At 39.5% G+C, this 12888-nt stretch overlaps 1 protein-coding gene across 2 annotated transcripts in view; it reads right to left on the bottom strand.

Moving 5' to 3' along the window:
- cc2d2a (coiled-coil and C2 domain containing 2A) overlaps nucleotides 1–9022 on the bottom strand; it is a 128520-nt gene extending 119498 nt beyond the window's left edge. For both annotated transcript variants that reach the window (XM_028801796.2, XM_051928676.1), the window contains exons 1-6: nucleotides 8836–9022; nucleotides 7709–7743; nucleotides 5516–5597; nucleotides 4927–4983; nucleotides 3539–3613; nucleotides 1924–1999 (exon numbers count right to left, since the gene is read on the bottom strand). In XM_028801796.2, the coding sequence (XP_028657629.2) occupies nucleotides 1924–1999; nucleotides 3539–3613; nucleotides 4927–4983; nucleotides 5516–5597; nucleotides 7709–7722 (304 nt within the window). In that variant the 5' untranslated portion in view covers nucleotides 7723–7743; nucleotides 8836–9022. The remainder of the gene's footprint in view (nucleotides 1–1923; nucleotides 2000–3538; nucleotides 3614–4926; nucleotides 4984–5515; nucleotides 5598–7708; nucleotides 7744–8835) is intronic.
- Between the last annotated feature and the right edge of the window lie 3866 nt (nucleotides 9023–12888).

Raw genomic sequence — 12888 nt, forward strand, 5'->3', positions numbered from 1 at the left:
GCGCATCACTTTTTCCACATTTTGTTATGTTACAGCCTTATTCCAAAATGGATTAAATTCATTTTTTTCCTCAGAATTCTACATACAACACCCCATAATGACAACGTGAAAAACGTTTACTTGAGGTTTTTGCAGATTTATTAAAAATAAAAAAACTGAGAAATCACATGTACATAAGTATTCACAGCCTTTGCTCAATACTTTGTCGATTCACCTTTGGCAGCAATTACAGCTTCAAGTCTTTTTGAATATGATGCCACAAGTTTGGCACACCTATCCTTGGCCAGTTCCGCCCATTCCTCTTTGCAGCACCTCTCAAGCTCCATCAGGTTGGATGGGAAGCGTCGGTGCACAGCCATTTTAAGATCTCTCCAGAGATGTTCAATTGGATTCAAGTCTGGGCTCTGGCTGGGTCACTCAAGGACATTCACAGAGTTGTCCTGAAGCCTCTCTTTGATATCTTGGCTGTGTGCTCAGGGTCGTTGTCCTGCTGAAAGATGAACCGTCGCCCCAGTCTGAGGTCAAGAGCGCTCTGGAGCAGGTTTTCATCCAGGATGTCTCTGTACATTGCTGCAGTCATCTTTCCCTTTATCCTGACTAGTCTCCCAGTCCCTGCCGCTGAAAAACATCCCCACAGCATGATGCCACCACCATGCTTCACTGTAGGGATGGCATTGGCCTGGTCAGGAGCGGTGCCTGGTTTCCTCCAAACGTGACGCCAGGCATTCACACCAAAGAGTTCAATCTTTGTCTCATCAGACCAGAGAATTTTCTTTCTCATGGTCTGAGAGTCCTTCAGGTGCCTTTTGGCAAACTCCAGGTGGGCTGCCATGTGCCTTTTACTAAGGAGAGGCTTCTGTCTGGCCACTCTACCATACAGGCCTGATTGGTGGATTGCTGCAGAGATGGTTGTCCTTTTGGAAGGTTCTCCTCTCTCCACAGAGGAGCTCTGACAGAGTGACCATCAGGTTCTTGGTCACCTCCATGACTAAGGCCCTTCTCCCCCGATCGCTCAGTTTAGATGGCCGGCCAGCTGTTGGAAGAGTCCTGGTGGTTTCGAACTTCTTCCACTTACAGATGATGGAGGCCACTGTGCTCATTGGGACCATCAAAGCAGTTCTAATTTTTCTGTAACCTTCCCCAGATTAGTGCCTCGAGACAATCCTGTCTCGGAGGTCTACAGACAATTCCTTTGACTTCATGCTTGGTTTGTGCTCTGACATGAACTGTCAACTGTGGGACCTTATATAGCAAGGTGTGTGCCTTTCCAAATCATGTCCAGTCAACTGAATTTACCACAGGTGGACTCCAATTAAGCTGCAGAAACATCTCAAGGATGATGAGGAGAAACAGGATGCACCTAAGCTCAATTTTGAGCTTCATGGCAAAGGCTGTGAATACTTATGTACATGTGCTTTCTCAATTTTTTTATTTTTAATAAATTTGCAAAAATCTCAAGTAAACTCTTTTCACATTGTCATTATGGGGTGTTGTGTGTAGAATTCTGTGGAAAAAAATGAATTTAATCCATTTTGGAATAAGGCTGTAACATAACACAATATGGAAAAAGTGATGCGCTGTGAATACTTTCCGGATGCACTGTAAATGCTGTAGAATAACAAGTAAAAGAAACAAATTAAAAATAACTTAGCTCAGGTAATAAATGTTTTAAAAATTATTTTATATCACAGTTTCATTAATAAGCTGATATAAAATTGCATAACATCATAATTACATCAAATAAAGGCTGCTAAAATTGGAAATCATATTTTTAGTTTTGGCAACCAAAAAGCTGGTGCCCGGTTGCCATTCCTAGCAACTACTTTTTAAATTTAGTATTGAGCCCTATTAAATAAAGAAGAATTTCATTTAAAAGTGGGAAAAATTATTTTCTGAGAAGAAATTCAATAAATGAAAACTTACTTCTTTGGGTATGAACAACTGCACTTTTAATTTCTGCAGAATCCTCAACATTAGCGTCAACTGCACTTTCCATAAACTGTCATAAATAATAAAAACATTTGAGCAAACATGTTTAAAACACTTGGAAATACCTCACGAAAAAAAAAAAATGCTTTACCATTGTTAACTGTTATCAAGTAGCTAAATCATTATGGTGCACCACCTGAGCCTAATCATTCTGTCTCTAAGCTGACTCACTTTGTGAGTCTTAGCATGACAAGTAAGGTGCCAGTGTTCTAATTGTGTAGAATAAATTTCTATGTATATAATGAAAAGTCATCAACAAAAACACTATTTCTCAATTAGCTAAAAAGCTGAAATTTGGCAGGATGGTACATTTAGGGCACTATGTATCTTCTATATGTACTGTGAGAGAATAACTTAGAGTGAAGAGTAGTTATGTATTTTGGGTTGCAGAACACATTGAGATATATAAAATTTGTTTGAAAATGTCATGAAGGAAGCTACTGAAAGGGTTAACCAAGTGTACTAGGAGGTAGATTGATTTAATACATAAAATGTACTAAAAAGATGACTAAGAGATCAGCAGATGTCCTGTAAACAACAAGACTGGACAGTTATTATATACAAAAATATTTCATGGGTGATGGCTAAAAACTGAGATTTATTAAAAGAACAAGAGTGTCATAAACAAGACATTTATTTCAATAAATCATTTGGATGTAAGCCAATGAACCGACCAGAGTAAATGTATGCATTGGATTGACACCCTTCTGTAAATTCAGTTGCTTATAAAATAGAACTATACCCTTAATACATTAATATATTGACCATTCCGACCATGCTGTGATGGACAAGGTTTCTCCTGCCTGATTACTGACTCAAAAAGGTTTTATCAAACTTGTCCTAGTAGCGGATAAGTTTCTTTCTTTAATTAACATGTTTAATTTCAACCATAGTACCCTCTTTGCTCAAATGCTACTGTGATTACCTTTAGCCCCAAAAATACTGAATTGTATTAAATGTGTTTGATATTATTACATTATGTTACTTTTGAATCACTTTGCATTAAAATACCAGCATAATAAACATACAGAAGGAGGAATAGTCAAATGTATAGCATATGTTTCTGAAATATACCTATTGTGTTTTGCTGTAATTATTTATTTTACATTAATAATAAGGATGTTTTTATATTTGCAAGTCAAAAGAATATATTATGATTTAAGCTTTGAAAATTTAAATAACAAGTATTTGTGAAAAATCACACTATCTTTATTTTTGTGATATTTTACCTCTGTTCAAAAAAAAGTTAAAACCATACAAATTTGAATATTTCAAATTAGCTCCTATAAAAATGTAACAACTTAAAAAATACAGAAGAAGCATAAGGCTTAAACTGTAGTGGTTCAGTTTTTTTTCCCCAACAGTTAAAGATATTTTGAGTTCTCCTCAAAATTAAGTGATATGCCCTAAATCTTACCTTATATATACAGTATATACACACGCACATAAATTAACACATATATTTAAAGGTGAAATTACTTTTATAAACTACACTTATGTATAAACAAAAGCAGGAAAATTAAAGAAATAAACAGTCTTCAAAACATACTTGCTTTTTCCTCCTCTCCCTTTGAGCTTTCAAAGTACGCTTCAGATTTTCAACTTCATTTTCCCCATTTCTCTCCTAAGTCACAAATGTGAAATAAAAAAAAAAGCCAAATGCAAGTATGATTAATAGCCTTCAATATACCAGGCTTGACATCTGCACCGGTGACTTGTAACTCTGTTGAAAAATCAAACATTATTTTGAAGACAGGGCCTTAAATGGATAGTTTTACGTAATTCTCATTCAAAACTTTTCACAGGTTAAACACGTTAACTTGTTCAAAGAAACGACAATCAGATCAAATGCTTTATTCATATTCTGTGAGATATCTTTCACATAGATTTACATATCATAACTATCCACCATTAGCAATACAGGTATTATAGGTATGAACATAAATGCTATGACGTTCAAATTGAGACGGAAGTCCACCCAAGCTAACTAGTTTATAAGAATTACTAATTTCTCATGCTTAAGATGTGGCTTTTGTAATAAAGTTCACAAAGGGAGCATAATTGCAAGTTAACATTTTTAGGGCATTGTATGCACTCTGGATTCAGAGGAAAAGGGCAATGTATAATCTTCTTCCTTTATTTTTGTTCCTTTGCATACTGTTGTCTCTTGTTCAATGTCAAGTTTTTTCTCCTATTCTGCTAATACTTAGTTTTATAAAATGATAATGATAAATGGCTGAAATAAAATTAACTCCACAGGATGATTTGCAACTTACTGAGCCTTTCTCTATTGTTTTATAGACCTATAAATGTACATTCTGGGTTATTTTGAAAACTATGTTGCAATAGGATGCTATTTATCCCCTCTGCTGTCAGTAGCTTTAATCTATTTTGATGATTATGTGCTTTTCTTATTTAATCCAAGAATGACTTTATTAACAAATATAAGTGGCATATTAGGATTTATTGTGTTCTACTGTCTCTTTTATGTTTTTACAATATTAGCTACAATTACAAATTTAATTTGTAATACATTCTCTCTTAAAGTACATTCTCTCTTTAAGTAGAGCAATTAGATTTTGAAAACTTTTTTAGATTAAAAAAGATAGGAACACAAACTTGGTGGAAAGAGTGCATTAAAAGTCAATACATTTCATACTATACTGTATTTTAACTCTGTCAGTCTTTAACAATATTACTGTTATTAAACATTGTTTTCAAATTAAACAAATGCATTTTTTAAACTGTTGTTTAGAAAAACAAAAACATAATAAGAAGAAGAATGTTAGGCTTTTTAAATATTTTATACTATTCAGTGTAAATCCTTACCAGGAAGTAAACTAGACTTACACAGGCCTGCAGAAACCATCTCTCACTAGGCATGATCCAGGCTGAAAACGCTAGTCAATGGGCTCAAGTTTTTAAAAAAACACTTACCTCCAAGAAATGCTGATCTTTTTCTTTATTGCTTTTCATTTTCGAGGGAACAAGAGCCTGGCAAGAAAGTACGGCTGATGCAGTTTAGTAAGAAACAAACTATAATGTTGCTTTTTCTCCCTCGTCACATTAGCCTGCCTCACACAAGAAATCCTGGAAGCATGTTGGGTCTTGCAATGTTGCCTTTTCTTCACTTCAGGATATCATTATAAGACATCAAAGATGACGTTTCTAAACTACCATTGCAAGACTAGTTTCACATTCTCAGTCCTTATTTCTCAACATTTACTCCCTATTTTCTTGAGCAATTTCAGCTTACTGAAAAGTAAACCATCCTATAAACAGCTTAGCGATGTTTACAATATTGTGATGCATATGTCTATATTACAGTTTTTCACTTTATGCAAGTCAGATGAAGTTCATTTTAACAATTATAATACCATATACACAAAGCTTATTATTATTATTAGTGCTACTGGATAAGAATAATAACATCAAGTAAAATGTTAAACCACAGTACAAATAAAAGGTTTACAATATGCCATATTCCTAGAATATATGCTAATTTACCTACATTAACAGAACCCACCTGAGTATCAATGTCATCATTGTTTTTCACCAAGGATTCCTGTAGTGCTTTCCGCTTACTTTTAATTTTCTCCCTAATGTTGCTAGAAAGGTAAGAAGTTAATACTATATAATTTTCTGAATACTTCTTATCTATCTCTGAGTTAATTCTGTGTTTGGTACATGTTAAGGCAAACTTTGAAATTTTTTTGGTTTGCAGGATCATAAACATGGTGAGGATCCATTTCTAAAAATGACTTCCAATGGGTTTATGATTACTGAGTATTGTCTTATGATTACTGTATAAAATTGCTTTATGATTACTGATTTGCAACAGAATTTCAGAATCAAATGAGAATTTGTGACAGAACTGCAAAATATTAACTTTAAAAGCACAAACTTAAAATAGAAAATTTAAAAAATGGATGCAAAGATGAATAAATAATTACCATATATGACTGCTTTTTTATTTCAGTAATACTAAGGCAGCTTTGGCCAGCTTTATAAGAGGATACTTAATGCAAAATGACAATAATTCCTGAGATTTTGATTTTGCACAGTACCTGCTTGGTCTTAAAAATGGTTCAATTAAGGATGTGTATTTATATTATTTAGAGCTAGTGTTTAGCAAATTACCTAATTACTTGAAACTATGTATATATTACTCAGAGAAATACAGTACTTCATTTTTGTTATTTTTGCTAGCTTTAATATCCAACTAACAAAGAGTTTGATTTAATCATGATTATGTCAATATTGTTGTTATTAACACAAAAGAAAAACCACTAAAGTAGCTAAAATGTGCTTATGATGGAATATAACATACAGTATAAACCAAAATATAACTAGAGGTAAATATCACCAGTGATGATATTGCATAAAAAGAAAAACAGAACAAATAATATATTCAAAAAATAGGCAAAAAGAGAAAAAGAGAAGATTAAAAAATTTTAAAATATTGCAATAATGAACAAATCAAAATGTTATATATAACATAAACACACGCACACACAAACAATGGATATGTTGTGACAACAAATAGAACAGTGATAAAACATACAGTGAATCCAAAAAGTATTCAGACCCCTTCACATTTTGCTATGTTGCAAACTTTTGGTAAAATCATTTAAATTAATTTCTTGCCTACATCTCACAAGGGAAAAGAGACTTTTGAATACCCTGCTATAATACTGGGCTAAATGACCAATTTTCAAACAGCGAGTACCAAAATTAACTCAATTTTATTTTATATAACCAAAGTTAAAAGTAAATCTAAACAGTAAAATGTAAAATGAATTATCAAAAATATGTTTAATTCATACGTATTTTGATGCTAAATAAAAAAGCCTCTCGTGTCAATGGATTCATTAAAGAGTGAATAACAAGAGGAATAGTTTATTTGAGCAAATAAAATAAATGAAGGCATAGTTTATCAGGTAGCACTCACACGCATTACATGATGCACTATATAAAGCATCTTCCACAACTGTACTATGTTTCTACTGCATTGAATATTAAATGACCAGGACACAAAGCAGATCTCTAACTTTTGACATGTTTAAATAGCACTTTAAAAAACCCTAAGTTTTATCTAAAAGTTCAACAAAAGTTGACATTGAAGAGCTGCAGCTTCAGTTTGTCTAGTAATCCTTTATTTGACCCAACCCCAATAACAATCCAATATTTTGTCTTGTATTTTCTAAGGGCACTAGGCTTTGAATTAAATACCACAAAAAATAATGTATTGTCCTTTATTTTCAACCATATGAAACCTTTGTAAACTTTGTGTAATATTAAATTCTGCCAAAATGATTTTAAACCTGTTCATCTTTCTATCCATCCCTCTTCCAAACCATCTTATTTACAGCAGGGTCACAGAGACATTATAGCCTATCCCAGCAACCACTGGGTACAATGCAGGAACAATCCCTGGAATGGGTGCCAGCCCATTCCTGGGTAAACATGTGGTAACGTGCATGAGCGCACACACACACACTGCCAATCCACCTAACCTATGTGTCTTTGAATTGTGGCAGGAAACCTGTCCACACGATATTGTGTCAAAGGTAAGATAATGTATAATTATTTCTGCTTATTTAACATGTGTCCATATTTTTTACACAAAAAACAGTATGTTTATAAAAAATCCTGACACACTATACAATTAACTCACAACAATCATCAATAACAAATAGTTCATAATGAAGTTTCTTACCTTGTGGACGACATTTTCTTTATTGCAATAAGTATCTACAATAATACAATAACTGACAATTATTTAAAGAAACATTAAATAAAGGTTTTATACAATTTATACCATGTAAGATATTCTGATGCAAAATCAAAAATATAAATAGTCTGCCTGGTATTCCTGAGCAGGTGTATAAAACAATAACAATGAAGCAGAATGAAAAAACTGCACATCCATCTTTATTTAAACCGTTTGTTCAGCTTTAAGATAATAAAGAGCTGCATCGATCTTATCCCCGGGTCATCGGCACAGCCTGGAGTCAACAATGTACGGGACATCAGATTACTGCAAGGCACATATGTAAAAACACTCCCTCGTCCACTGTTAACCAATGGCCAGTCTAACTAACAGTAACTAATAAATACACAAAAATCAACAAAAAGTACAAAACGATACATTAACTGCAAATTCGTCTGGCTCGAATGCCTGGAACAGTAAGATTCAAATTCCTGTAATGTTCTGTTTGAAGAGGATGCTCTTTTAAAGTACGTACTCAGACTCGAATCGTGTGGTTTGCATGTGTCTTAGTCAGCCCGAACACTTTCTGAATCAAGATATTAAGTGACCTTTGGTGGGCTGGCGCCCTGCCCGGTATTTGTTTCCTGCCTTGCGCCCTGTGTTGGCTGGGAATGGCTCCAGCAGACCCCCGTGACCCTGTAGTTAGGATATAGCGGGTTGGATAATGGATGGACATTAAGGGACTGCAGTCAGTACTTTGACTAAGAGGGTGGATGAGCAGCTGATGGGTATAAAAGAATGTCCTTTATTCTGTCATCTTCGTGGCTATATATAATAAACAATTGCATGCTTACCATAAAGTGGGTCCATTAAATAAGAAACAATATTTAACGATGAAAATTGAGACACAACAAAGTAAGAACATATGTCAATGATCTTTACCATTAACTCAACTGAGTTTTATTGCACGAAACGAAACTCCATGCCAGAGAAGTCAGTGTCAGGCTTATACACATAAAGTAATACATGCTCTGTGTCTACGTTTGTACTTGCTATCCGTAAGTATAAATCACCGATTAACGTCTAAATGCAAAACATATTTAAGACGCAGGCGTAAAATAAATCTGAAGTACCTTTCAAATCCCCGAAATACCAGCATTCATTCGCGCTGAAGTTTTTTTTTTTCTTTAGTGTATTGTATGTGTTTAATGAGACCAACGTATTCTTATGTACAACTGTCTTTATTTTTCTAAATTGTACGGTTCATCTTTCCACGCTAGACTCATACACCGTCACCACCAAACAATGCTGCCTGGTAACCACTGAAACCACACCTAAGATAATGCAAAAATCAATGCAGCGTAACAGGGTCGTATCACGTGCCCACATCTAAGAAAATTATTTGACGGCCTTCACTTACCGACTGAATTCAGGCTAGGTTGACTTCAAGATGGACTACGGTGACCCAACTAGTTCAAACTGTTCGGTAGTTGTCTCATGCTGGTACGTTTAGCCTCTCCAACTGAAAACACTGATGGCAATTAAAAAATATTTTTGTCGATATTATTCAGAGTGCGTTGTATATATGCATATATATTTGTACTTATTCGTGTATATATGTATAGGATAAGCAAAAGAAAGCTTTAAATTTAACTTTTTCTTATTTCTTTTAACCATGTTCGATAAAGAAATTTACAAATTAAACTATTTAAAAATGACATTTACTTTTATTTATACAACATTTCCACTATAGTAGACAACAGTACACTTTTAATGTAAAAAAAGAAAGAAACAAACTTAATTAAAAAATCTTTAGGGCATGCCAGATTACAATGACAATACAGAGGAAAACTTGCATTTATATTGTATTACATTTTGTGTTACACTCAAGGCTTATTTGCATTTATCATTTACTTTAATCATTACTCTGATTTAGGGGCAACATGGTGGTGCTGTGGTAGCGCTGCTGCCTCGCAGTTAGGAGACCCAGGTTCACTTCCTGGGTCCTCGCTGCGTGGAGTTTATATGTTCTCCCCATGTCTGCGTGAGTTTCCTCCCACAGTCCAATGACATGCAGGTTAGGTGCATTGGCGATTCTAAATTGTCCTTGGTGTGTGGTCTGGTGCCCTGCCCAGGGTTTGTTTCCCGCCTTGCGCACAGTGTTCGCTGGGATTGGCTCCAGCAGACCCCTGCAACCCTGTAGTTAGGATATAGCGGGTTGGATAATGAATGGATGGATTAGCCCGATTTATAATTAAAATCTTGGGCTACTTTATTTCTTTGCTTTGAAAAATATTGAAGTGTTTTTGAATTTGCTGATTTAGTCTACACAGAGCAACCAAAGACCTGAAAAATAAAGCCATCCATCCTCTTTCGCTTATCCGAGGTCGGGACGCGGGGGCAGCAGCTTGAGCAGAGATGCTCAGAATTCCCTCTCCCCGGCCATTTCTTCTTGCTCTTCCGCGAGACTCCCAAGGCGTTCCCAGGTCAGCCGAGAGGCATAGTCTCTCCAGCGTGTCCTGGGTCTTCCCCGGGGCCTCCTCCCGGTTAGACGTGCCCGGAACACCTCACCAAGGAGGCGTCCAGGAGGCATCCTGATCAGATGCCCGAGCCACCTCATCTGACTCCTCTCGATGCAGAGGAGCAGCGGCTCTACTCTGAGCCCCTCCCGGATGACTGAGCTTCTCACCCTATCTTTAAGGGAGAGCCCAGACACCCTGCGGAGGAAACTCATTTCAGCCGCTTGTATTCGCGATCTCGTTCTTTCAGTCACTACCCATAGCTCATGACCATAGGTGAGGGTAGGAACATAGATCGACCGGTAAATTGAGAGTTTCGCCTTGCGGCTCAGCTCCTTTTTCACCACGACAGACCGATGCAGAGCCCGCATTACTGTGGATGCCGCACCGATCCACCTGTCGATCTCACGCTCCATTCTTCCCTCACTCGTGAACAAGAACCCGAGATACTTGAACTTCTCCACTTGGGGCAGGATCTCGCTACCAACCCTGAGAGGGCACTCCACCCTTTTCCGGATGAGGACCATGGTCTCAGATTTGGAGGTGCTGATTCCCATCCCAGCCGCTTCACACTCGGCTGCGAACCGATCTAGAGAGAGCTGAAGATCACGGTCTGATGAAGCAAACAGGACAACATCATCTGCAAAAAGCAGTGACCCAATCCTGAGTCCACCAAACCGGACCCCCTCAACACCCTGGCTGTGCCTAGAAATTCTGTCCATAAAAGTTATGAACAGAATCGGTGACAAAGGGCAGCCTTGGCGGAGTCCAACTCTCACTGGAAACGGGTTCGGCTTACTGCCGGCAATGCTGACCAAGCTCTGGCACTAATCGTACAGGGACCGAACATCCCTTATCAAGGGGTCCGGTACCCCATACTCTCGGAGTACCCCCCCCCCCAGGATTCCCCGAGGGACATGGTCGAATGCCTTTTCCAAGTCCACAAAACACATGTAGACTGGTTGGGCAAACTCCCATGCACCCTCTAGGACCCTGCTAAGGGTGTAGAGCTGGTCCACTGTTCCCTACCAGGACGAAAAACACACTGTTCCTCCTGAATCCGAGGCTCGACTATCCGATGGACCCTCCTCTCCAGGACCCCTGAATAGACTTTTCCAGGGAGGCTGAGGAGTGTGATCCCTCTGTAGTTAGAACACACCCTCCGGTCCCCTTTCTTAAAGAGGGGGACCACCACCCCGGTCTGCCAATCCAGAGGCACTGTCCCTGATGTCCATGCGATGTTGCAGAGGCGTGTCAACCAAGACAGTCCTACAACATCCAGAGCCTTGAGGAACTCCGGGCGTATCTCATCCACCCCTGGGGCCCTGCCACCAAGGAGTTTTTTGACCACCTCGGTGACCTCAGTCCCAGAGATGGGGAGCCCACCTCTGAGTCCCCAGGCTCTGCTTCCACATTGCAAGGCATGTTAGTGGGATTGAGGAGGTCTTCGAAGTACTCCCCCCACCGACCCACAACGTCCTGGAGGTGGGGCTCGATGGCGAGTGCCTGGTGGGGCTCGGCCGGGCACAGCCCGAAGAGGCAACGTGGGTCCCCCTTCCCATGGGCTCACCACCTATGAGAGGGGCCAAGGAGGTCGGGTGCAGTGTGAGTTGGGTGGTGGCCGAAGGCGGGGACCTTGGCGGTCCGATCCTCAGCTACAGAAGCTGGCTCTTGGGACGTGGAATGTCACCTCTCTGAAGGGGAAGGAGCCTGAGCTAGTGCGCGAGGTTGAAAGGTTCCGGCTAGATATAGTCAGACTCACCTCGACGCACAGCTTGGACTCTGGAACCAATCTCCTTGAGAGGGGCTGGACTCTCTACCATTCTGGAGTTGCCCCCAGCGAGAGGTGCCGAGCGGGTGTGGGTATACTTATTGCCCCCCAACTAGGAGCCTGTTCATTGGGGTTTACCCCGGTAAACAAGAGGGTAGCCTCCCTCCGCCTTTGGGTGGGGGGACGGGTCCTAACTGTTGTTTGTGCGTATGCACCAAACAGCAGTTCGGAGTACCCACCCTTTTTGGAGTCCCTGGAGGGGGTGCTAGAGGGCATACCTTCTGGGGACTCCCTCGTTCTGCTGGGAGACTTCAGTGCTCACGTGGGCAATGACAGTGAGACCTGGAAGGGCGTGATTGGGAGGAATGGCCCCCCCCCCCGATCTGAACCCGAGCGGTGTTTTGTTATGGGACTTCTGTGCTCGTCACGGATTGTCCATAACGAACACCATGTTCAAGCATAGGGGTGTTCATATGTGCACTTGGCACCAGGACACCCTAGGCCTCAGTTCGATGATCGACTTTGTGGTCGTGTCATCGGACTTGCGGCCACATGTCTTGGACACTCGAGTGAAGAGAGGGGCTGAGTTGTCAACTGATCACCACCTGGTGGTGAGTTGGCTTCGATGGTGGGGGAGGATGCCGGTCAGGCCTGGTAGGCCCAAACGTGTTGTGAGGGTCTGCTGGGAACGTCTGGCAGAGCCCCCTGTCAGAAGTAGCTTCAACTCCCACCTCCGGCAGAACTTCGAACACATCCCGAGGGAGGTGGGGGATATTGAGTCCGAATGGGCCATGTTCCGTGCCTCTATTGTTGAGGCAGGTGACCGGAGTTGTGAACGTAAGGTGGTTGGTGCCTGTCGTGGCGGCAATCCCCGAACCTGTTGGTGGACACCGGCG

The sequence above is a fragment of the Erpetoichthys calabaricus genome, chromosome 5 (genome assembly GCF_900747795.2).
Source record: "Erpetoichthys calabaricus chromosome 5, fErpCal1.3, whole genome shotgun sequence".
Classification (NCBI taxonomy): domain Eukaryota; kingdom Metazoa; phylum Chordata; class Cladistia; order Polypteriformes; family Polypteridae; genus Erpetoichthys; species Erpetoichthys calabaricus.